Raw genomic sequence first — 27,892 nt, forward strand, 5'->3', positions numbered from 1 at the left:
ATCAAGATCAAGGGAAGTACTAATACCACTCTATAAAGCCGTAGTAAGACCACACCTGGAGAACTGCATCCAGTTTTGTTCACCACATTATAAAAAAGATGTTGAGACTCTAGAAAAAGTACAGAGAAGAGCAACCAGGATGATTAGGGGACTGGAGGCTAAAACATACAACGAATGGTTGCAGGAACTGGCTTGGCTAGTCTAGTAAAGAGAAGGACCAGGGGAGACATGATAGCAGTCTTCCAATATTTGAGGGGCTGCCACAGAGAGGAAGGGGTCAAGCTATTTTCTAAAGCGCCTGTAGGCCAGACAAGGAATAATGGATGGAAACTGAACAAGGAGAGATTTAACCTAGAAATAAGGAGAAACTTTCTGACAGTGAGACCAATCAACCAATGGAACAGCTTGCCCTCGGAAGCTGTGGGAACTCCATCACTTGAGACTTTCACATTGAATAATTGCATGGGACTTCTTTTGTACACCAGAGAAAGGCAAGTAAGATTAAAGTAATTGGAGCCCAGGCCAAATGGTAGAGCCAGGTCTTCAAGCTCTTGTGGAAGGTCAGAAGGGTGGGAACCAACCTCACTCCAGAGGGGCAAGAATGAGTTTTGCATAATTCTGATTTACACTTTAAACCTACATGAAAGCTGGAAATTCTATGCAAAATTTTCAACTCCTCAAATTTCATTATTGATGGATATAGATATTAGTGATAATAGCATCTCTAGACAAAATTGTTTTTTCACCACTGAATACACTATTATACAAAATGATAATTAAAAATGCAGAATAATTCATTTTGAGAATTTAATTTTAATTCAGAAGAATGCTGCTGTAACGCATGTGGGAAAATAAATTCTTGTTATGGCATTTTAATAACATGATGCCTGTGATTTAAAGGTGCCCTTAAGTCTGCAACACTTGATTATCAATGCTGAGTAGATTATCTACTGTAGGTAATGACTGGAGAGTTAAAAATACAAGGTATTTCAATGATACTTCATTGAAGAGGAGTTACTTTAAGCTTCATTATTATGGTGAGATTTAAGGCTGCAGTTGGGTAATTCACAGCTGCATCTATCCTATATCAGCTATTGCTATAAGCTGCAGGGCAAGAGTGGATAAACATTAGACTAGCTGTTTCAATCATGTTGTTATTTTCTACCATTTCAAAACCTAATACAGTTGTATATATAGAATTCAGAATCTTGAAATCCAAGCATTTGTTTCAAAATAGTTGTATTAAGCCCAAGGGCCAGGACTGCATATAGTTTTGAAACACTTTAGACCAGGGGTGTCAAACTCATGTCATCATGATGTTGTCATGTAACGTATCCCTCTTTGCTAAACCAGGTGTGGGTGTGGCCAGCATATGACATATCTGGCCCACTAGCTGTGAATTTGACACCTCTGCTTTAGACAGAGCCCTCAGAGGTCATCTAAAAGTTGCAAGGAACTTCTGATTTTTAATATGACAGAAAGCAAAATTATTAGATGTGTATTTAATTTCAATTACTAAATTCATTACTAGTTAATTTCACTTAAATCTTATACTACTCCATCTTTGAATCAAGCTTCTGACATACCACTCAAAAGGCCAAATATGACTGCAGCCAGAAAATATTGAATAGCAGTGTTCAAAGTGCTTAATAACAATATTCCCTAAACAGAATTCTCTCTGTATCTCCCATCTTATTGGCTTAATATTATTGTAGAACAATTGTTGGCTTCCCACAAGAAAATTAAATGGGGAAGCCAGCAGAAAGTTAGAAGCCGCATGTCAGTAGGCAAGTAAGTGGGGAGCAAGGGAACTACTGTGCAAGTCAGACAAGCTGCATAAGAGGCACCACATGGGTCAGAGGGAGTGCGTTGATGATTGTGGATGGTACATGAGAGGCACCAAATGCATTTGTTGCAAGGAAACACACAACAGGGACTGTGTAGGTCGTGGAGGGTACATAAGGAGTAGAGTGCATAAGAGATACCATGTGGATTAGAAAGAGTGTATGACAGGCATCTAACAGATTGGGAAGGGTGCAAGACAGTACATAAGGGGCAGAACATGGGTCAGGGAGATTGTGCACAAGAATGGCACAGCAAGGGTCGGGACAATATGTGGGGTTTTAGCAGGTGTAAGGTATCCCTGAAACAATGACCCAATAGATAATGGATTGCCTAGTATTATAATATTTGAGGTTACGTCTCTTGCCCATCACATCTAGCTGATCCATTAGAGCGGGGAGGCAGGAATGCAGGCATGATATTCCCCTCAGAAAAAAAAATCGGGGCCGGCCAAAGAAATCGCCCGCCCGCCCGCCCCTCGCACCGACCGCCGCCGCTCCCGCCGCCCGCCCTCGCACCGACCGCCCGCCCACCCTCGCACCGACCGCCCGCCCGCCTCGCCCGCCCGCACCGACCGCCGCTCGCACCGACCGCCCGACCGCCGCTCGCACCGACCGCCCGCGCGCGCCCGCGCCGCCCGCCCGCCGCTCGCCCGGGCGATTCTGAAAAACGGAATTCGATTTTAATCGGAAAAATATCATGCCTGGAATGTTACGGGTCCCATTCCTGAGGGAGATACACCTGGTGGGACCCAGAAGAAGGGCCTACTCCGTGGTGACTCCCTCTCTCTGGAATATCATTCTCTCAGAGATTAGAATGGCCTCCTCACTAATACTCTTCTGGAAGGCACTGAAGACCTGGCTATGCCAGTAGGCCTGGGGAACTTAGAGCGGGATGGAGCCCATCAAATAGCTTGTGTGATCTGCTGTCGTCAGGGTGGAGGGTGGGAGTTTGGTGATGATTTATTTATTATTTTTTTCCAGATTTTGTTCTATTGTATGTATTAATTTATTTGATTTTTGTTAGTTTTTATTGTTTCTTTTTAAATTTTAAATATGGTTTTACATTCAGTAAGCCGCCTCGAGTCACTATGGGCGAATAGGCGGCAATATAAATTCTATTATTATTATTATTATTATTATTATTATTATTATTATTATTATTATTATTATTATTAGGCCATAGAGGGGGAAACACTGCTTCTTCAAATATTGTTCTGTTTATAGTCCTGGTGCAATTTGAGAAAAAGCTCCTGTTCAATTACAAATGGCTAAACCCTAAAATCTTATGAAAATTTTCTCTAAAACTCCTGGTTTATATAAAGGAAACTTAGCATCTATGGATGATAAATTATGCAGATCTCAGCGTGTGAAAAAAGACAAAGGCGAATCTCCTTTAGTTAATAATAGCTAAATGCAATGTCATTCATGATTGTGCAGGAAGTCAGCTGCGATTACCATGAAGCAGTGTCACCAGCGCAAGAACTAAAATTAAATTATGCCAAATGCATAAGGAAGTCCTTCATGTATACATTCAAAGCAATGAGGTACAGTGGAGAATTTTATTTGCACTTCCTTAAAACCATTTAGTGAGGTTTTAAAGAAAAAGCAAATTGAAGAGATTTTAAAAAAAAATATTTTAAGATAAAACATTGATGTTTTGAGAAAAATAAAAACAGATCATGTCAGTTAATGAAAAAATTGCTTCTTTTTCATTAGCTTTGCATAAAGATGTATGGTTCAATCAAGAGTCTGTATGTTGTACTAGTGTTGTGGAGGGCCATTGTTCATTTGAGTAGTTTAGTGACATATTTTGGTATTTCCTTCATATTAAGAAAAGTCTAAAAGTTTAGAGCTCATTCTGAGCTAACTTGTTTGTTTTTCATTTTTTGCCTGTTGCCTAAAGAAAAAAGAGGGAGAATCTTCACATAGTTGCAAATTTGTGAAAATCTCAGACTTTCAGTTCCCATCTCAGAGTCATTTGCCAAGTCAGGGTCAGATCTTGCAGTCTCAATGACCATAGCAAGGGCATGAAGATATGGTGCCAGGTTTTGATTAAAAAAAATACTGGGGTTGTTTGTTGTGAGCTTTTGCACAGAACCTGGCACTGGGTACCATGGAAACTAGCTGCTCTTGGAGTATGGCTGCTGTTATTATTAAGAAGTTCCTGGCAGCTTACAAGAGATTTGGATATCACCATCATTGCTAGGTATGTATCCTTTTTATATTATGCTTTTAAAACTGTTTGCTTTTAGCTAATAATGAAGTTTAACATTTTTTTTATCCACTGATATGTTGCATATCTCAGAAACCAATTGCCTGGGCATCTGATCACTGCCTTAACACCTGGCAAAACAGATATACCTGAGCCTTTGCATACTATTAGGAGTAACAAATCTATTTTAAATGGATATCCTTAAAATACCTCCTCAAATGTAAATTGTTACCTTTTTTTGAACAGGTGATCAAGAATCAAGTATTTTCATCGGAAAAAAAATAACAGCACATTGAGGAAGACAAACTTTTATGCAGGGTTCCAGAAGAATAAATAATAGATCCTGAATTAGAAGCAAAATAGATTTGAAGCACACAAAAGAACGCATATGCCATCTGTTGGGAATACCTGAAAGCAGCTAAGAGCAGCTGCCGCTGCATGACTTAGATACATAGAGGTTAAGATCTTCCCAAAAAGGTGCTATATATGCATCCATGCAGGTGCTGAATACCATTTTGTCTTTTGAATCCAGATCTTTGGACAGCCACGAAAATCAACAATGAGAGCGTCCTTGCCTTTTTGTGAGTGCATAGAAGCCTCCCCACCCCAGTGTGTTCAATAGATGAAATGCACTTATAGGAAAAGCTGCCTAAAAAAGCTTTCCCAAATTTTGTTATGGTCAATTGTGCCATGTAATCTATCCAAATTTCTCTGTGCTATGCTTAACCACAATGGGAAGAGCCATGAATGTGGCATTGAGCAAGGTGATCATGTGGGCACTTTGTTTAATGACTTCGCTAAATGACAGGAAGGGCTTACAATTGTAATTCTGGGTTCAATTATGGTTCTACATTGAGGACTACCTGTACTTGAAGTTTGAAATTTCTTGAGGCACCTTTGATGGTCGCAGACTATATTAGCACAAAGCAATATTCCCTTAAAAGTCAGCTCTGCTCCCAGAGGATCAGAGTACAAATCAATGCAACTAATATTGGCAGAAAAAAATTCTGTCAATTAAGGATCAATTTCACAATAAAAAATGTATAAGCAAAGCACTGCTTCAAACACAAGCTGCAGTTATCTGCTACTATAGCCATACTTTGTCTATGATCACAACAAATATAGCATTAATGAAAATATATAAGCTGTTTATGAGCAATAATGTACCTACAAGTATTATTCTTGGTTCCAACTAGGTTCTCTGTAACAGTTAATTTTACATAGGTTTCTAAAAATTAATTTTAATTTGCATAAATAAAAAAGTTGGAATTCCTTTACACTATAAAGCAAATCCCAAAGCCTTAAACATCACATGGGCACCAATTATCCATTTTATTTTTCTAAAAAATAAAAACGTTCTATAATTATGCCAAAGTATTTTGTTTTCAGAAATGTACCTTCTCACACTGACAAAAGGCAATGGCAAGCAAAGTAGCATTGGAAAAATGGGATGGGGAAGCAGCATTAATAACCATGTTGCTATTCCACGTATTTTCCAAGAATGTTTACAACATCCTCTTAAAATTTCATATGTACCAACCAGGAAACTCTTTGCTAAGGTTAGCCCTATATTTGAATGTAAATATGTTAACCCATACAGGAGAGCTCTTTTAATTATCCAAAGTGGTTATCTCAACTAATCAAAATTATGATGGGTGACAAGTGTCAACATCAACGTCACCATTTGAGTGATAACCACTACATATGGAAAGTTGTGACTTGGATGTTAAAGATGTAAATGGTATTGATAAGTGATAAACTGTGTTAATAATGCCATGAAATAATAAATTGCATATTTATGAAAGTAAGAAAGGAGTCAGGATGTAATAGTTCTGGGTGAAGATGATTTGATCATCTAGACTGCCGTTGGTGAATATATTCAACAAACTAAAAGGTATCAGTTCAATTATAATAAAAAGAGCTAAAATGTATGTCAGAAACTATTAACTAGTATCATTTAGATTGTTGTGAATATGTATGGAAGTAGAAATCAACTGATCAATGCACATGAATAGTGATAATGGAAAGATAAGAGATGAGTGGGGGCAGAGGAAACATGAAATGTTTTGACAGAATGTGATTCAAGAGAAAAAAAGATTCCACTAGAAGATATGAATAATGGATAGGAACAAGATGACACAACACAAAAACTGATTAGGTCATTCAGATCCAAGAATAAGAACAGTCATGGGGTATGTAGTTTAAACATAAATCCAGTAATATGTCTACATAGCTAAATAAAGAATGTAAATTGGTGATATCACAATAGATCTTGGAAAGAGATGGATATATAACCACAGGAAGTGTATAAGAAAAATATGTGTTAGAATGTGTTAGAAAAATGAGTATAAAAGAATTATGGCTACAAAATTGAAGATCGAAAGATGTATAATCTGTATATAATGAAAAAGTAAGAGCAAAGAATATATACAGGAAAGAACAGATAAGGTTAAAAGATGCAGAGAAAAAGCAAAGCAACTTTGAGGAAATAATAAAAAGAATTGAAGCTGTGCCAAAAGAGCTAGAACAAGGAACCCCAAACAATGAATGGATTTAAAAATAGTGACAAAAAATATGGGAAGAAACTGGCAGAAGTTTAGAGATTCATTTATCGTATTTGTAGGCTGTCCAATTTCATAGGAAGGATCTCATCAAATGGCACTGTTTAATCAATAGGATTCAAAGCATGCCAACCCTGTCAGATCAAATACGACATATTATTAAAAAAATTAGATACTCCTTCAAATAAACGGGTCCTGTGCCATGAAGTATACTATGATGATGGCCAGCACTTTAAAAAGTACTTTTACAAGGGAATACCATGGCATGGCCATGATTGTTTGTGTTCCTACATTCTGCATCTTCCTAGTGATGTTCAAGAACAGTGCCACATAGAGCATACAGCATACTTCCCTCATAAGCTGACAAAAGTATGAGTAACTGTCCTGAGACATAAATCAGTGCAACTAGTGTAACAGGATAAATGTATGTGAAAGTCCTATTCTTCTAGCAGGAACTGTGAGTATAAAAAGGTTCAATTTCTAGTAGTTGAAATGTCCACTTGTTCTTGCTTTGGTTGAACCTGAGTTTGTCCTCCCCATCTAGAACACTTCCAAGCACTGGTACAGGAACTTAAGAGTATAACTTGGCTAAAGTGAGACTGAGATGTATAACTCGGTATCTTCATAGTTAGGGTATCGTACTAGTGGTATCTGACTCCAACCTGAGATGGGAGTTCCTCCTCATCCAATGGCTTCATACAGATGTGAAACAGCAAAGGGGAGAGCAATGAGCCTGTAGCATCACACACAACAGGACCCTCAAGTTCACTCTCTCTTTCCTGCCAATTCTGACTAGAATTTGCCACAGAAAGAACCACCAGAATATGAAGTCCCTGTTCTTAATTCTATAGGCAGTCCAGAAAGATACCATGATTGATGGTATTTTAAAAATATTTATTTGTATCTTGCCTTTATTATTTTCACAAATAACTCAAGGCGGTGAATATATCCAATATACCTTTGACATATTTTCCCCACAACAGCAACACTGTGAGGTGACTTGGGCTGTGAGAGAGTGAATGGCCCAAGGTCACCCAGTTGGCTTTCATGACGAAGACAGGATTTGAACTCATAGTCTCCTGTTTTCTAGCCTGGTGTATGAACCACTAGATCAAACTTGTTCTCTAATGATATCAAAAAGAGAGATCAAAAAGGAACTGAGTTATAGCACCTCTGCCCATATTCTATCAAAGGTCATCCACAAATGCAACAAATGATATCTCCATACTATGTCCCAGTGTGAATCTTGATTGAACTGAGTCCAGATAACTTGCTTTTCTCCAGGGACCACTGAAGTATAATCTGACCACCTCTTCAACAAATTGTATTAAAAAATGAAGTTTGGAGAATGAATAAATGTTTTTTTAGAAGTGCTGGATCTAGTGATGGCTGCTTAAGGAGGAGTAATACCACTGCCTCCTTCAAGACTGGTGGAACTACCCCCCCCCAAATAAACCAATGTTACTTCCTGGAGCTATCACATTTATAAGCTAAGAAAGGGTTCTTCAGACAAAGTATGGAATTAATGTACTGTGAGAGGCTGAAAAGAAATATTTTGGTCCAAGGCTTCATATCTTTTCTCGTGATTCACATGGTAGCTGTAGAAAAAAAATGGAACTGAATTTTTTGTTAAACACTAGGACTATAGATACATGTAACCTTTAAATATATTAAGGATGTGATCAAAGTTCTGTAGGATAGTATTATCAATATTAAGCATAAATCAAGAACACAGGGGGTATAACTTCAAGCTGAGAGAAGGAAAGTTCAAAAATAATATTAGAAAGTATTACTTCATAGAAAGAGTAGAAGCTTGGAACCAACTTCCAGGGGAGATAGTGAGTCAATCATTAGTAACTGAGTTTCAACATGTTTTGGATAAACATGTGTTCATCACCCAACAAAAATTATAATAATAATAATAATAATAATAATAATAATAATAATAATAATAATAATAATAATAATAATAATAAAAATATAATAAATAAATTAAAAAGAAAACAAAAAGCAAATTAATTCAAAGGCCATACTTGAGGGACCACTAGGACTTTTTCTGCTGTCAGTTTTCTGTATTTCTGTTTTAAGCTATGATAAGATTTTTTTTTGTTATAAAATGCCTTAAACAAATACATTAGTTGCTACACTTAAGTTTTTTTCTTATGAAAAAGGTCATCATAGGGTGAAAATTATCCTACAATTTTCCTGCACATATGCATTTTTATTGTGCTGTCATAATTGATGTAATTTTTCAGCCTTATATACAGATCAGGAAAGCATGGTATGGGCAAAACATGGTGAAACAGATTGACTTCTTGTTGGTAAAGCAATGGATAAGGTTGTATACTGTCCTCTTATTTGTTCAATCTATATACCAAACACAGTATATTAGAGGAAGCTGGATTGGAAGAAAATGAATATTTAAAACTGGAAAAAAGAAACATCAAGCCTGTGCTATGCTTATACTACTTTGACAGACAAAAATGCAAAGGATCTGCAAGTTCTAGTAATAACAATTAAGCAGTAATGGGAAGAAATGGTACTAAAATTAAATATAGACAAACTAATGGCAATAGGTAAAACAACCAGGCTTAGAATTGGCAATGAAAATACTGAAGTGATGGATTGTTTCTTTTCTTTTAGGTCATCCAACAACAGCAAAGAAATAACAGATAAGACTAGCACTTGAAAGAACAGTCATGGAGACCTTGGAAAGGATATTCAAATGCTGTGATGCACCTATTCCTAGATCAAAATTGTACAAGACATACTTATGGACGTGAAAGTTAGATGCTGAAGAAACAGGATAGGAAGAGCATTGACACTGTTGAATTTTGGAGTTGGGGAAGACTCCTGAGAATACTGTGGATAGCCAAGAAAAGAAACCAACTCAAGAGTTTTCATTCAAGGCTTTTATAATAAACAAAATCAAGGTGGGATTATTTTGAGTTTATTTCTTCAGCCTTGGACTGTATCATTCCATTCTGTAAGTCACTCTTTTATCTGTTCTTTCACCTTTTCAAAACTCATCTCTAAGTTCATTTTCTGCACTGATGATGATGTTACCTAGTTTGGGTAATGAAAAGTCTGCAAGAAAACAAGCAAGCTCAGAGAGCACCAAGGACCTCCCACATCAACCTGAGCTACACAATTTCATTTTCACATGGTAACTGGATATACCATGTTCAAACTTAGGTGGGCAACCATCTTTCAAGAATGCTTTGGTAGTTCCAAAGAGCAGGGAATTTGACTCAATAAACTAAATTGTTCCTTCCAACTTTTGATTCTAAATAGCATTCTAAATAGCTCCTTTTGTGGCTAAAGGAGTGGTGTAAAAGGGGAGGCTTTGGTTTTATTAGTCATGATGTCTGCAGCTAGTCCAATGAAAAACAGTGCAAAAGAGATGGTTTGCATCCATCAAAGAAAGGGACTGAGTTACTTGGCATTAAAGTCACAGATTTCCTGGATAAACATTTAAACTGAACAGTGGGGACAGAGAATTAATGGATTCAGAACATTTCTGTCCCCAGCAACCTAAAACTAATAAGGATACCAATGCATGCAAAATAGATGTTTGTGCAGGTAAGATTATTAACCTTGATGCCAACCAAAACCAAGCATTTAATAGTGAGTGCCATACCATGTGCACTAATCAAACAGGTGGCAAGAAAGTAGGGACAGGCAGGCACAACACAGGTTATGTAGGCAGTAAACACAGTGTCAGACATAAAGATCTCAAGTGCCTATATACAAATGCACAAAGTCTGGGGAAAAAGCAGGGTGAACTCGAACTATGAATACATGAAGGTAAATATGATATAGTTGGAATAACAGAAACTTGGTGGGATGAAACCCATGACTGGAACATACTGGTAGAAGGATACAAACTATTCAAAAAAAAAAAAAAAGACTCCATAAAAGAGGCGGTGGAGTTGCACTGTATGTAAAGGACCACTATATTGCTACAGAAATGCATGAAACCAAACATGAAAACCTCCTAGAATGCATATGGGTCAATATAAAAGAAAAAAAGAATGACATGGCCATAGGCGTATATTATAGGCCACCCAATCAAGCAGAAAAAATAGATGTCCTTTTTGCCAGCCAACTAACAAACAAATATGTAGGAAACACACAACAATAGCAATGGGAGACTTCAATTATCCTGATATCAATTGGAAAACTAATTCTACACCAAGTGAGAAATCAAATAAGTTCCTTACCAACCTAGCTGACAACTTTGTTGTCCAAAAGGTAGAGGGTAAAACTAGAGGGACAGCCATACTGGACTTAATTCTTACAAACAGAGAAGTGATAGAGGGAGTTGAAACTGCAGGAACCTTGGGTGAGAGTGACCATGTCATACTAGAATTCAACATAACACAAACACAAGCAACAGAACATAATGACACCAGAGTCTTGGATTTTAAAAGAGCTGATTTCAATAAACTCAGAGAGAACTTGGGAAAGATTCCAAGGATGAAAATCCTAAAGGAGAAAACAACTCAAGAATCTTGGGAAACTCTAAAAAGTATGATCATAGAAGTCCAGACCAGCACAATACCACTGAGAAAGAAAAACAAGAAATCCAAGAAGAAACCAGCATGGCTGCACAAAGATCTCTCTCTGGCAAATTGAAAGAAAAAAAGGACAAGTACAAAAAATGGAAAGAAGGACATACAACTAAGGCAGAATATCAGCAGATAGCCAGAATCTGCAAAGATGAAGTCAGGATAGCAAAGGCTCAGAATGAACAAAGACTTGCAACAAAAGTCAAAGATAATAAAAAAAAAGTTTCTTCCAACATATAAATAACAAGAAAAAAATCAAGGAAACAGTCGTTCCACTAAAGAGAGAAGATGGCAAGGAAGTAACAGGCAACAGAGAGAAAGCAGAACTGCTTAACTCATTCTTTGCATCCATCTTCACTCAAAAAGAAACTATAACTCAACCCACCAAAAACAGAACTGTAAAAGACAGACCAGAAATAAAAGTTAAAATAAGCAAAAAAAATAGTAAGAGAACACCTGTCTGATCTTGATGAACACAAATCACCGGGGCCTGATGGATTACATCCCAGAGTTTTAAAGGAGCTGGCAGAGGTCATCTCAGAACCACTGCACCATATCTTTCAAAAATCCTGGAGCACCGGGGAACTACCAGAGGACTGGAAAAGAGCTGATGTGGTTCCCATCTTCAAAAAAGGAAAAAAAACAGACCCAGGAAACTATAGACCAATCAGCCCAACATCAATACCTGGGAAGATACTGGAAAAGATAATAAAAAAACAGATCTGCCAACATCTGGAAACACGTAAAGTAATATCTAGCAGTCAGCACGGGTTTGTTAAAAACAGATCATGCCAAACCAATCTTATTTCACTCTTCAACACAGTGACTAAATTAGTAGACCAGCAAAATACTGTGGACATAATATATTTAGATTTCAGTGAGGCATTCGATAAAGTAGACCACAACCTACTTCTTAGTAAGCTAGAAAAAAGTGGAATAGATAGCACCACCACTAGATGGACTCGCAACTGTGGCTGGCAAACCATACTCAAGGAGTAGTCCTTAATGGGTCTAAGTCTACATGGAGGGAAGTAAGCAGTGGGGTGCCACAAGGTTCCGTCTTAGGCCCAGTACTCTTCAATATATTCATTAACGACTTAGATGAGGGAATAGAAGGGGAACTTACCAACTTTGCAGATGATACTAAGCTGGCAGGAATAGCTAACACCCAAGAAGATAGGCTCAAGATCCAGATGGATCTTGACAGACTAGAACAGGGATCCCCAACCTTTTCGACACCGCGCCCGGTTCCGGCATCAGCTGGGCACCGCGGCCCGGTACCGGCGTTAACTGGGCGCCGCCATCTTTTGACGAAAAGTGCTTTCGGTGATGTCACCGGAAGCACTTTTCGTCAAAGATGGCGCGCAGCGCTCCGGTGAGCTTTTCGGGTAGAAATGGCTTTCTACCCGGAAAAGCTCACCGAGCGATAGCGCCGCCATCTTTGATGAAAAAGTGCTTCCAGTGAGCTTTCTACCCGGAAAAGCTCACCGAAGCACTTTTTACCAAAAGATGGCGGCGCCAGCAACCAGCGGCCCGGTAAGGCTTGTTCCGCGGCCCGGTACTGGTCCGCGGACCGGCGGTTGGGGACCCCTGGACTAGAACACTGGGCTATATCTAATAAAATGAAATTCAATATAGAGAAAAGTAAAGTCCTACACTTAGGCAAGAAAAACCAAAAGTACATGTATAGACTGGGTGAAACCAGGCTCAACAGCAGTAACTGTGAGAGGGATCTTGGAGTCTTAGTGGACAACCAGCTAATTATGAGCAAGCAATGTGCAGCAGCCGCCAAAAAAGCTAATGCAATCCTAAATTGTATTAACAGAGGGATACAATCAAGATCAAGGGAAGTACTAATACCACTCTATAAAGCCTTAGTAAGACCATACCTAGAGTACTGCATCTAGTTTTGGTCACCACATTATAAAAAAGATGTTGAGACTCTAGAAAAAGTACAGAGAAGAGCAACCAGGATGATTAGGGGACTGGAGACTAAAACATACAACGAACGGTTGCAGGAACTGGGTTTGGCTAGTCTAGTAAAGGGAAGGACCAGGGGAGACATGATAGCGGTCTTCCAATACTTGAGGGGCTTCCACAGGGAGGAAGGGGTCAAGCTATTTTCTAAAGTGCCTGTAGGCCAGACAAGGAATAATGGATGGAAACTGAACAAGGAGAGATTTAACCTGGAAACAAGGAGAAACTTTCTGATAGTGAGAACAATCAACCAATGGAACAGCTTGCCCTCGGAAGTTGTGGGATTGCCATCAGTTGAGACTTTCAAGAAAAGATTGGACTGCCATTTGTCAGAAATGGTGTAGGGTCTCCCGCTTGGGCGGGGGGTTGGACTAGATGACCTACAAGGTCCCTTCCAACTCTGATTATCTGTATCTGTATCTGTATCTGCATGAGGGCTCCATGTGACTCTTCTGTTGCAGGTTACTTCACTTTGCTTTAAAGCGGGTTGACGACGACACAACTCTCTGGTCTCTCTGTATATTTACAGTTGGAGGATGGGGCCGAGAGCTTCAGATTGAGAGGGGAAATGTTATATATGTGATCACATCAGGATTGGGAGGAGTTGGTGAGGGTTTTACAGTGTTATACTGCAATCTGTTATTTTAGGGCTTTTAATACAATTTCCATGTGTTTCCTATCTCAGAGTAACATGAATCTGTGTTGCATGTGGACAGAGAGGAAGTTCAGATGTTTAAAAACAGATGTAGGGATGTCACAAAGTCTTAAGGCTGCAGGACAGTAACTCTTTTGAAGTCATTCCTAGTATTGATTTTCCAGTTAAGGAAGTAATTTGTCTTTCTAAAAAAGAAACTGAAGGAAAAAAGTGTTGGTGGCAAATGATAAAAAGAAGTGTGAATAAAATTAAGAGTTACTATGAAAGTACTATGTTCTATTTGGTAACTTTAGTGCTAGATGATGATAATTCACACACTGAAATTCTATACTTCCATTTATAGATTAGTCTGTAACAAAAGATCTATTTAGGTAGGTAAAAGATTAAAAGACAACAGGAAACGTAATGGCATAATCTCCATTATATTTCATGTTAAGTGATGAATTTCTTTTGGTTTTGGTATTTTTGAGTAATGCACATTATCAAAACAATTCTCGTTCTATTGTACCTTGATTTGGACACCCAAATATAAAATGGTTACAAAAACTGGCCACCTAATTCATTCATTCAAATACTGTGTTCAAAAGGAACAGACTATAAATGGCTTAAGCAGGTTACAACTGCAAAATGCAATGCATTAGAAATATATACAGCATATTCTAGGAGAATTTCAGTATCAGTTAAAATATAAATTCTGTATTTTCACATGCTGCAACCAGAGAAGTCATTTGTACTTAAATAATGTTGCAGTCACATAGATCATGGGACTGCATGATCTAAGGAAGATTTGATTGCTGGTACTGAAATGTTAAAACAGGCAAATAGGAACAAACATAAATTATAGTCCAATAACTATAAAGAATTATAATCCAATACACCTTTTAAACATTTAAAATCCAGATTTCCATTTAATAATTTACCAAATATTAAATGCTATTACTGATGGAAGGATAGCATCTTTATATATGCTATGACAAATATGGACAGGTTGAACAGATTTGTATGTGAATATTGTGTATGAATCTGAATGTTGATTCTGATGTTTAAAGTCACAGAGAAATATCTTCTCATGGCCTCACCTGAAAATAAATTGAAGAATCTGAGTTACATTTATATGTCTCCAAATTTACTAAATCAATTGAAAATGTATTAGAGCCCTTTGAGAGTTTTTATTTGAAGATTCTTGGTTTTCTTGGCTTTCACAGGCAGCATAATCTTGGGGACATGATACAGAGGAGATCCAATGGAGTCCATTGCACAACTAAGTGCTACTGATCTTGCACTTGAGAATTCTTACCTTACTGCTGCAGCCATATTTCCAATAGGATTTATTGGCAGTGGTCTAACTCCTGGGAAAATTCCTCTACTCAGAATGCGAGCTCCATTTTGTATCACTCCAGGTGGAACTGAGGACAAATGGAAAGAGAAAGAAAAGAAAATACAATTAAAATTGAATGTTGACCATAAAATTTTATATTAGAGTCACCCGTTTTCTAAATTCACATACAGGGGAAGACATTATTGGTTGTTATATATATCATGCACAAAGTATAGTCACAAACACTGTGAAAGGTTGCTGAAAAATGTTTAATTAGAACATAAGTTGTAATGTTCTTGATCCAAACCTCATTTCAGCAACATACTTACCAAGTGATCTAAGGTAAGATCTTTTGGTATAAGCCATGATACAGTGGAATAGAAAACGTATATTCCAAAATTGAAGTTCAAGATATAATCTATTTCAAAAAGTAATCTTTGCAGAAAGGGAAAGACCACTGCCTAGCATTTCAAAAAGAAATCATAACCAGAACTGATACCACTAAACTAGTTAGAAAAAACTGTATTCTGAGTGAGAAGCTGAATTTTGCAAATTCATTCAATTCAACTATATATTGTACATTCTCTTGGCAGCAATATTCTTTCCTCAAATGGGGAGTAAAAGTAATGGTCTACCATATAGGCATGTTTTGAAGACTCCTGAAATAGGGATGGATTAAGAATTAATCTACCATGACAGGAAAAAATATAGAAAGAGTTGTAAATTTTTGAAATTCCAGACAATTCTGTAATCGCTGCAGTAAGTTTTTCAAAGGCCACAAAAGGAAGGAGAAATCAGTATTCACAATCTATAGGGAGTGTGCAATTTCTTGACTTTTAAAATGCCAATTGTGCTAATATTTTCAAAATTTTAATCTTTTAAATGTATAATACATTACTGTGATTTGTTTTTCACTCCAGTTAATACAGTAAATTGTATGTAAAGTATATAAGTAATTTGATCGAACCAAGAACCATTCCACCCCTAAAAGGACCAAATGGGAAAGACTGCAACGATGAAGCTGTTAAGGCCAATCTCTTCAACACATTCTTCAGTTCAGTCTTTGTAAACAGCAATGGTTCATGCCCCACATTTCCTAGTCGTACCACAATGAACTGTAATGACCTACTACATATTGACTTTACAGAAGATAACGTAGAAAAGGCACTACGAAACCTAAAACCAACCCTATCTATTGGCCCCGATGGATTATGTGCATACTTCTTAAAAAAGGTCTCCTTTCCCATAGCGGAACCCCTAAGCATTATATATGAGATATTGTTCAGAACCAGCTCTTTACCAAACCTATGGTCCTTAGCTATGGTCATCCCTATCTTCAAAACAGTTGATCCCAGCCTGGTTGAAAACTACAGACCAATCTCACTGTGTTGTATCACGTGCAAAGTAATGGAATCAATCATTAACCAATTCATCACTCTCCACTTAGAGTCAAACAACCTACTCTCCAAAAAACAATTTGGTTTCAGGAAAAAATTATCCTGCAATCTACAACTCCTACACTGCAAAAACATATGGACTACTCTACTTGACCAGGGTAAAGCTATAGATGCAATTTACATAGACTTCTGCAAAGTCTTTGATTCAGTGGTACACGACAAACTATTGTTAAAACTAAACTCTTATGGCATTTCTGGATCCCTCCATAAGTGGATTACCGCATTCCTGTTAAACAGGGAACAAACAGTAAAAATAGGGAACGCTATATCAAACCCTGCTACAGTTAACAGCGGTGTTTCCCAAGGCAGTGTTCTAGGACCCACACTCTTTATACTCTATATAAATGACCTTTGTGATCACCTTATAAGCAACTGTGTCCTCTTTGCGGATGACATAAAACTATTCAACACCACTGACAATGCTACTATCCTTCAAAGCGACCTTGATTATGTGTATGAATGGTCAAACATCTGGCAACTCCAAATCTCGACCAACAAATGCTCTGTCCTACACATTGGTAAAAAAAATTAGTACACCAAATGCAAACTAGGTGGATATGACCTCGTTGATGATCCTCACTCTGTCAAGGGCCTTGGAGTTTTCACATCAAATGACCTAAGTGCCAGAGCTCACTGTGACAGCATTGCCAAAAAGGCATTAAGAGTTGTAAATCTAATCTTACAAAGCTTCTCCTCCAGAAATATCGAATTGCTAACCAGAGCATACAAAAGTTTTGCCACACCAATACTCAAAGACAGCTCATCAGTCTGGAATCCGCACTGCATATCAGACATTAATACAATGGAGCGAGTCCAGAAGTATTTCACAAGAAGAGTACTACACTCCTCTGCTTGCAACAGGATACCCTATATCACCAGGCTTGAGATTTTGGGCTTGGACAACCTTGAACTACGCCGCCTACGGTTAGACTTAAGCGTAGCACACAAAATTATCTGCTACAATGTCCTACCAGTCAATGACTACTTCAGCTTCAACCACAGCAATACAAGAGCACACAACAGATACAAACTCAATGTAAACTGCTTCAAACTTGATTGCAGAAAGTACAACTTCAGCAACAGAGTGCTCAATGCCTGGAATGCACTACCTGACTCTGTTGTTACATCCTCTAACCCCCACTCCTTTAACCTCAAACTAACCAGTATTGACCTCACCCCATTCCTAAGAGGACTGTAAGGGGCGTGCATAAGTGCACCATCGTGCCTACCGTCCCTGTCCTATTGTCCCCATTTATTCGTACCTATTTCCTGTATTCTTACTCATGTTTATACTTATATCTATTATCTTGTAAGCGATTGACAAATCAAATAAAGAAATAAAATAAAAAAGTGAAATAAAACCTGTTTAAAGCACTGTTATAAAAGTAGAATTGTTTTTTCTCATTGTTACATTATTTCAAAACTTATCCTAATATTTATATAACAACTTTCAAAAGTGTGAGAAGTCCATAGATCCATACCACGCTGTTCAGCAGTTAATTAGTTGTTGATGTGCAACTGGCAGATAGTCTCACTACCGTCACCCCTGCTTGCAGGTTTCTGATAAGCATCTGAATGGCCACTGGGAAAATATACTGTGAAATGGTAGGTCTCTGATCTGCTCCAGCAGAATTACTATTGTATTTTGTAAAAGTGTAGACTCTATGTATTTAACTACTATATGAAGGATATTTCTAGGAGGAAGAGCTAACAGATATCTCCTACCTCATGATGGCAATTGCTAATATTCTATTTTAGCCTGTATCTAATAATGGCACCGCACTAACAAAAGTACAATTTGCATGCTCAAATGCCACACCCAGCACATGCTGAACTCTGTTTTGCAGGATCTTTCAACCTTAAACATCTCTCTTTCATTTTATATGTGCACAAGAATAATAGGATGGGTTGATAAAAACATAGCAAGTTGGTGGTTAGAAATGCTTCCTGCTACAGTAAGGGTAGTTTTTAATCCAACATCACCAATTAAGAAAAAAGTGCTGAAGATTTTACAAACTCACTCACTCATCTACAGCGAGCCAGGACATACATATAATTAATTATTTAAATTTTATGCTAAGTTTCATGCCTTTGCAAACTATGTCCATAAGCTTAACAACAACACAACATAACACACTCTTATCTTAAACCTATCTGTGACTTTAGTGTTCGTGAACCCAGATAGAATGGAACTGTGAAAAAATGTCTGCAACATAGCAGATGAGAGAAGGAAGTTTTAAGGAACAAAATATAAAAATCAATTTTCAAGAAATGTAGACATCTATAACCTCTTGTGTGTGGCTATTATTTCTGCATAATAAAATATCCAATAAAATAGATATAATCTTGAAAAGGGTTTTATTTAATCAACACCAGGCGCATACCAGCAAATGAAAAGACTGAAAAGAGAAATATGGAGATCAGTTTAGCTTAACTAAGTATATGCCTTTCATACAACTGTGCTAGGCAGTAAGAATTTATATTTTGCTTTCTATACATCTTATAGGGCAGCAGCCCCCAACTTTTTGGGCACCGGGGACTAGTTCTGTGGAGAGAAGTATTTCTGTGGCCTGGAGGGACATGGTTTTGCATGCTGCCTAGATCCTGCAGATGGGGCTTCACTTGTTTGCGCGGCTTGGTTTCTGGCATGCCATGGACCAGTGCGGTACACAGATCAGGGATTGGGGACCCGTGTTGTGGGGTACATTTCAAATTAAACTATCCATAAAACTAGTAGAATAAACAAATAACAGAAAAAATATTAAAAAGCCAGTCACTCTTTCAATATATTCATCAAAAGTCCCATTTGAAATACGAAAGTCCCATTTGAAATACGAAAGTCCCATTTGAAATAATACTTAATATGAAGAAGAATACAAATTATTACGGGATATTTGAAAGAAAAAGTACTCTTCTGTTTTCATAGATGCCAAGGTTTTCATCATAATCTAACCCAGGTATGCTCAACCCATGATCCATAGGCCAGATGCGGTCCTTGACTGCTAGTAATGTGGCCCCATAAGATAATAAAAATATTAAAAAATAAAGGTTATTTATATACAGTAAGTGTATTATTTATTTGATATGCGGCTCAAGACAATTCCTCTTCACCCAATGTGGCCCAAGAAAGTCAAAAGATTGGACCATGGTCTAATTCCTTTAGTCACCTCAAAATTACAAGGTACAATAACATTATATAATGTCCATTAATAAATTCCAGACTTAGCTAAATGGAGAGCAGGATACACATATCCTACCCATTTGTATCACCCTCAATCCCGGCTTTTTTCTATTATTTACAACAAAAATAAATAAATATACACACTCTCATTATTAAGCCTCTTTGTAGGAAAGAAGCCCCAAATCCCCTGCAAATTGAAACCATGGCTTTTCCATAAGTTTTTTAATTGGGAAATGTTTAGGCGAAGGAATACTGTACTTAGAAAATGATAATTTGCACAGGATACATTTGAGCTTCGACCATACATTTTCCAATGCAAATATTCTAATTTGGTGGGAAAACGTCCATGGAAAAAATAAGCCACATAATATTTTCTTTAAAAATTGGCTATACCTAATCAGCTATCACAATAATCTTCCAGTTACTACTGAAATTACACCCATAATATTGAATGTATACATCATTATACATTGGAAGAAAAAAGTTGCAAAAGTACTTTAATTGTACAAATATAACAATGTTTCAAAGCTTTTACTTGCAAGGTACAGAAAAAAAATAGAAGGAAAACTTGATCTATCTATTATTCATTTTTTGTTCCATAATGAAAAATAAACTTCTTTTTCCCTAATTTTGCTCATCAAACTGATACAGAATGGCAGCTGGATTGTATGGAATAAAACTGGAAAAAAAATTCTAGGTACAAATATTAGCTTCCCATTTTCATGGTTTATGGCTCTCGCTCTATGAAATGGAAATCCATTATTGCTTACTCTCAATTTGTTAATATTTGACTAGACTTAAGAAGATAAAACTAATGAAAACATTAAATCTTTTTTAGCCAAAGATTTGTATGCCAGTGAAATATGGAATAAAACTTAATAGTTAAATTGATGTGCCAGATCTGAACTACGTGAAGTTAGATTTTTCGTTTTAAGACTTAATATCCTTAATTACAGACTGGCTCCCATACCAATTTTTGTTGTTATTAAGTCTCTTCACAAACATACATCTTCCTCAAATATGTATTTTAACTTGCAATGTGATCTGCAACCCCAAGAAACTTTGCATCAGTAGTATGTCTCGGTATTTATACCATCTATCTACAGTATATTTCATATTTGTTTGCAAATGAGGTTATTGAATTTATAAATGCTTTTAATAGTATCTTGCCTTAATTTTGCACAAATAAGGTTAATTTTAAAATAAACAAAAATGTGTTTTGTATTTTAGAAGATATTTACATGTCATTTAATACTTGGCATATCTCAAACATGAGACAGCAGCTCCCCACAGTGGATAAAAGAGCAAGTAGCATAAACATCCTGTTTCTATGGAAACAATAATTTTACTGAAAATTACTATCACCATCCACAAATATAAAGCCAGAGAACAGTCTAGCAAACACTTTTAACACTCCCAATAGAAGCGGTTCTCTCACAAATTAAAGTTACTCTAATCATTTTATGACAATTGCTTAAAAGATAAAGCCTGATACACATGTAAAAGCTTACAAATGTTGGGAGCAGACTAGATGACTCAATTTAACATAACCATTTCTTTAAATAAGCTAATAGAAGTCTATTTTGTAATTACACTGAAGCAATTCTAGATTGGGGCTAGACAACATCACGTCTTCTCCCAATTTCCACAGTTCACTTCTATTGGAAAGCTGGTTAAGATGAATGGAAACTGAAACCAAAGTCATCTGAAAATGTCCAGGTTGACTAAGCCTACTTTAAAAAGAACTTGATTTTGTCTCATTTTGGGTCAATATATTTCCTTTAGAATTGTTATTTTATCATTTTTCATAGGGCAGAAATGAAAGAGAATCTAACCTCAATTGGCTTACCACAAAGTCAAGTAAAAAAGGAGTTGTACAGCAAAATATCTGGAAAGACATGGTTTGGAAAAGTCTCTGGCCTAGCTTCATAGTAACAATACTTTTCAAATATTTGGAATTCGGGTCTTACCTATAAATCTACTACTGCTTTGTTTAGGCAGAAGGAACCCCTTTGGTGAGGAAACACAAAACTATATTGACACTGGGAGGTGCACAGAGGAATATGCCAGAAAACTTCCTAAATCAATCTAAGCAGGAACCCCATCTCTTATTTGCATTTGCTTATCTTAAGTTATCTTTATTCCTTGGCAATCAGTTCCATTTGTGCTATCTCTTCTTATCTTTCTCATCAACTCTTATAGTTGTGGGTCTATTGGACCAGGATCCTATCTCAGTTATTTGTATGTAGCAAGTCTGTCTTGTCTCTCTTTCTTATCTATATATCTACCTACCTACCTACCTATCTATCAACCAAACCACGAAACTCTCATTCCTGTAATCTTTAACTGAATGAAACAGTGCACCATAGGGCAAAACCTTTTGGACCAAGGAACCTCAAATGGACTAACTTATGCATCCAGAATGCATCCAAAATCTGGGACCTGTGACTCCTGTTGAATTGAAATTTGGCAATTTTATAAAACATTTTATGATATAAACATTACCATAAGGCAGTTTATAATGTAAACTAAAATGTCATAAAACTTTTTCTGCGCTGATATTAGATTGTCCTACACAATCCTCCCCAGTTGTTTTCAAGGCAGATACATCTCTGAATGTATCCCAGATTTTCAAGTGAAAGCACTACATTAGAAACGTTGTTATTGTTGAAGGCATTCTGGTAAGAAATATCTCTGAAACCATGACCCACTAGGGCACAGGTTGTGTAGTCAGATCTAAAAACACAACATATAATATAAAGATCTGTGCATTGTAACTTTTCTCTGGTAACAGAGCTTTATGAATTATGATTTAACAGATTTACTGCGACTAACCTTTGGTTAATGCTTCAAACATGGTTGTACATATGGAAAGGATGGACAGAATATAAAAGGTGTACCTTTGCTTTGCAAACTTAAGTATTCTACACTTTGCTTTTGCATTATTCAACTGACTAGGAATCCCACTAGGAATCCCACTGCAGAATTAACCATGATGATTGAAAGTTCTTCTTTTACCTTTACCTCCTGAATCCATTATTTTATAAAAGGGACAGAGATGTAATCTGTACTAAGCAATAATTTAAATTTACTTTAAAAATAGGTCAGAAAACCCTTAAAACCTTTATCCAAATATTATGGCCCAACTTTAGAATATATTTTATTGAACATACATACATGCTCATATCTGTCCTTGCAAACATTATTAATGGGCAAACCAAAAGTCCAATAGACAATATACTTTATATGTTCACTTTGAAGAATATCAGAGTGAAAACATTGGTATATCCTTTCCCTTACTATCACTGATTTTAGGGACAGAAGTGCCAGTGATCTGTACAAATGTTAAGATTTCCATCAGAATCTTTTATCTTGATACCCTGTCATTAGACACAATGAAGAGCTCATTATGTAAAATTAAGACCTTTTTAATGATGTCACGCTTCATATTTTAGTTTTTGTTAACCATTATATTAATTATAGAGAATGCCATGTTCATACTAAGTAATTCCAGTTGCTAATGTTAAAAAGTGTAGTAAAAGAACACAGATTTTGCATTTTTTAATATGTCCCTATTTTACAGATTTACTGGCCCTACTATCAAATTTAATAAAGAAAGAGGACAACTTCAGTAGAACTCTTATATTGGATTGGTGCTTGAACTTATATCACAATTCTATATCACAAGTTTTATATCCCAATAATAATGGCAGAACGGTGGCCTGATTTTAGGCCACAGAAATTTAACTCCCCCAGAATTTCATTTGGATACAAGACAGTATTAAACACGCTGGCTTCGTATGAACATCAGCCAATGTAAGTAAAAAATAAATATAGAATTGGGTATGTGCCTACCTAAAATGTGGTTTAACTCACATCATATCCTATATCTTCAGAAATCCCTCTATGAGACTGCATGCATTCGTAATCTGTCTCAATAGCTGATTTAGATACAGAATATTTTTAAACATGGAAACATCAATAAGTTATATATGGGAAAATATAAGGAAGTGAAAATGTTTCTTCATAGAAATCAATAAGTCAATCACAATCATACAGAAATCGGAAAAGCCAAATGCAAACTTTGAAAGATGAGCCTTATAGTATTTAGTCCGTCCAAACCCAAAATGTCTATTCCCAAATTGCTCCAACTTAAAGAACATAGAATACCTTACCATATGCAATAAAGGCAACAATTATACAGCAGCATGGAATTCTGATCCCTCAGTACATTAATCCATTCTACTGTTTGATTATTTTCCATATGCAGAGCTTAATGGAATCAGGTCTACAAACTGAGAGAAATCAAGCCTCTATACAGGGAAAGATAAGTTTGATGAAGATAGTGCCTCTTTTATACTAGTCATTACCCAGAAAATTTAGTAAACTGGTTATTATTTATAGATTTGGATGGAATGCCATACTCTGTTTCTGTTTAAAATGTTGAAAAATATAAATACAGTCCTTTTGAAAAACTTAATCAGAGCATTCCAATGAAATTTAAATCTCTGTTCAAGCAGCTAATGCATATTTGCTGTATAAGGTTCTGTATCAGTTGGATACTTACTTGAGATATAGAGAAAAATAGTCTAAATGAACCAATTACCTTATTGTTAGTTTTGGTTCTGCAATAAAAAACTTTCTGATATTGCAGAAATTTGGTTCATTTTTTTATCTTGGGTGGCCAGACATATACAGTGATTATATTCTCTGACATCTTCAAACATAAGAATAGTAAACCCATTTATTATCTTCAGAACAATCTCCCATTTAATAATATATCAATAGTATTTTATGCTATGGAACATTTGATGGCATTGAGTTGCTTCTGCTATCATACTTTTTTCTTTATGACATTTTAAAAGGCATATTTATTATGAAACACTGTTTATTATTGACACTTTTATTCTCTGATATGGTCCTTTGTATGCTGATTAAGGCAATATTCAACTTAATTTCTGTTCTATTAATGATCATTCTTTACCATTCTGAAAATCTACTTACAGATTTAAGACAAAATCAGTGAGAGATAGTCATGATGGACTAGGAGAAACAAATATAGCTTATAAGGATAACTTTGGATCAGGCTTTATTCTTTGCCCAACCAATTTACAGGACTATACCATTTTAGATAAGTGGCCTCTTCTTAAAAACCTTGAGTGATGGAGAACCACAACTTCTGAAGGCAAACCATTCCACTAATTAATTGCTCTCACTGTCAGGAAATTTCTCCTTATTTCTAGGTTGGTTCTCTCCTTGATTAGTTTCCAACCATTGCTCCTTGTGCTACCTTCAGCTGCTTTCTAATGTTTTAGAAAAGGGAGAAATCTGCACACATTTGTTACAGCACGCACATTATGATAGTCCTTGATAGTTAATAACCATTTTAGGGGTTCCAGTAAAGTTAATGAAAGACTCAAAATACTGCTTAAAAACCAAGGTGAATATTGTTGGTAGAAATTAGTATTTCAGTTGGCCACCTATTATGAAATGCCTTGCTCCCTTGTCAATGGATGTACCCTCCAATTTAATACCGTGAGAGGAGCACATGATTGTCAATTAGTAGTATATCTTTAAAGTGTGCTAATAAAAACTTCATAATTGCCCACAAAATGACTATAAAGCACTGTGGTAGATAATGAACCAAAAAGATTCTAGACATATACACACACAATCTCTCTCTCTCTCTCTCTCTCTCTCTCTCTCTCTCTCTCTCTCTCTCTCTCTCTCATATTTTGAGGTTTTGCTTTTTGTATGTTTTGTTTTTTAATTTCAAGTTAGACTTGATTTCTAGAAACTACAGGCATACATCCATTAGGTTTTCTAGAGAGCATTTTGGAAAGTGGTTTGCCATTGCCTTCTTCCATGGTCCAGAGGGAAGCTAATGGCCTAAATCAGCTAGCTGGTACTGTGACTAAAATCTTTAATCCTTCACCAAACTGATTGAATTTTAAGAATAGGTATCAATTATTAAAAATGGGTAAAAATGAAGTTCTATTCTACATAAAATACATTCCAGTATGAGGGTAAATAACTGGATTAGGAAACTAGAGCTTCTCTTGTTGTTTTTTTAAAGTCTGTTTAGCTCTCCTTATGATAAATCCATCTTTCTATTTGTTTAAACTGATTTTCAAATGTAACTCTTGTAGACTACATATTTTTTTTCTCTTTTAAGTTTTGATTTCTAAAAACACCTGATGTTTGTATAGATATCCCCCGCAAATAAATTCTAATCAAAATCAAAGCATTTTTGTTGGCTCTACAACTCTTATCTGTCCTAAAGAAGAAAAATGCTCATCATGCTATTATTATATGAATTGCAGTTGCATATATAGATCATTATTTCTGTGAATGAGATCTATACAACTGTGACAGTTCAGTATTCACAGAAACTTATTCATCTGAACATCTACCCAATACTATGTAAAAGAGTTAGTAAGGGTCTAGCTAAGAAATCTGATTTCTCCATCTAGTTTTATTTTTAAACCTAATAGACTATGTACTAATGAAAGAGAGTTAGGCTTACATATCTATGGTGCTATAGGCTATAGAAATATCTACTCACAACCTGCTTGTATCTCAGGGGGAGTATTCAAAAGCATCATGGCAGTGGCAGCATCAATGTCAGGATCTGGAAAAATCAACCAATAAATACATTACTTTACAAATGGGACAATTCCCATCCCCATGACTTGACAGAATGAACTGAATTGCTCTCGTAAAAAAATAAAAAAACCCAGAGAAAAGTCCTTAATATACAACAAACGGGCGTACCACAATTCTGCTTATCAACGAGTCTATGCTATAGTTTCTTTCAATTTTTGCAGAGAGATCTATCTGTCAGGTTTTACTGCTTTCACATTCACACAGTGTCCTAGGGTACCTCAAAGCTGATTTTTTTGAATACTTTCAATTGCCAGGAGACTCTGCAACAGTGTCTTAATCCTCTCAAATATGCAGGTAGGTTTTTTTTTTAACAATTGGGATCTAGTCTGATTTCTTTCTCCAATAACACTGGTCTGCTTTGCACACTGTGTTAGGTCATAAAGTGATTTCCTTTTGGCATTATATGTGAATATATATGTTAAGGTTTGTGAGTCATGATATAGACCTTATCATATTAATTAGGTAATTGTGTCAGAAAGTCTATGTGCATCACTAGCCACCTTTCATCTCCATTCATCTCCAACCACCTAGCTTTTGTCTGGATGCACGTTAAAAGAGCTGCACTATGCTGTACTGCAATTCATTAGTGCACAAAGGCTAAATTGATTGCTGTCTTATCAAGCCATATATATTAAAGGCGGGTGATAAAAGTAGAGTACAAGCCAAATAGTTTAAACAATTATATACATGCTACTATTGTTAAAACCAGCACTAATGTGTTTCTGAATACACCAGAGGTTGATCTTCACTTGAAAGAGGCTTTACACCTCTTTGCATATAAATTCTGGGAGTCCCCGTCCCCCCCATCAGCAAGGGTTAATAAAAGAAAAATCAGTATACAGAGCTCAAAAATATGTATATAAAAAAACAGAGCCCACCTAAAGGCAACAAAGACATTTGCATAAGGTCCAGTTTTACTTCTAATAAATTATCACTGAGGGCTTGCCATTATCCTTAATCAGTTTTTGAATCCATCAAATGCAGTTAGTTGACAGATGGTAAGTAAGAGACACAGAGCAAAATATGATTCTTTTATAACTATATTCCTTAGTCTCTGAGAGGAGGCCACATGGCTGCTATGGAAATAGATGTTGTCATGACAACAGTAAACAACCAAGAACAGCCAGTGAATAAGCTGAAAAGAACATCTGCCCCAGCAAAGCGTCCCAGCTGCCCTGGGGCGAAACTCACTAATAGTGTAGTGATGCTGCATGACAGAGAAAGACGCCTATGCCATGTTCAAATAAATGAAGTGTGCAATTGAAGCAGACATAGAAAGCACACCCTTGTTGACTGCTGCCTCTATGCTGCTAAACTGAATGACTAATGGGTTTCTTTTTTCCCTTTCTTTCTTGAGGTTGGGGGGTGGGGGGGAGAAAAAGAGAAAAATACTTGTCACTACTTAAAACTAAATTACATACCACAAAATTCAATTTGCGGTTAATAGCTT

At 36.4% G+C, this 27,892-nt stretch overlaps 1 protein-coding gene across 3 annotated transcripts in view; it reads right to left on the reverse strand.

The window, feature by feature from the left end:
• FOXN3 (forkhead box N3) overlaps positions 1-27,892 on the reverse strand; it is a 202,980-nt gene that overhangs the window by 9,229 nt on the left and 165,859 nt on the right. The window contains exons 5-6 of one of the 3 annotated variants that reach the window (XM_026679166.2): positions 26,345-26,407; positions 15,118-15,226 (exon numbers count right to left, since the gene is read on the reverse strand). In XM_026679166.2, the coding sequence (XP_026534951.1) occupies positions 15,118-15,226; positions 26,345-26,407 (172 nt within the window). Of the gene's footprint in view, positions 1-15,117; positions 15,227-26,341; positions 26,408-27,892 lie in introns of all 3 variants that reach the window. The other 2 variants (XM_026679165.2, XM_026679167.2) reach the window with 2 other exon arrangements.

Source organism: Notechis scutatus, chromosome 1 (assembly GCF_049901735.1).
Source record: "Notechis scutatus isolate UNSWTSFEM ecotype Mainland chromosome 1, rNotScu1.2, whole genome shotgun sequence".
Lineage (NCBI taxonomy): Eukaryota > Metazoa > Chordata > Lepidosauria > Squamata > Elapidae > Notechis > Notechis scutatus.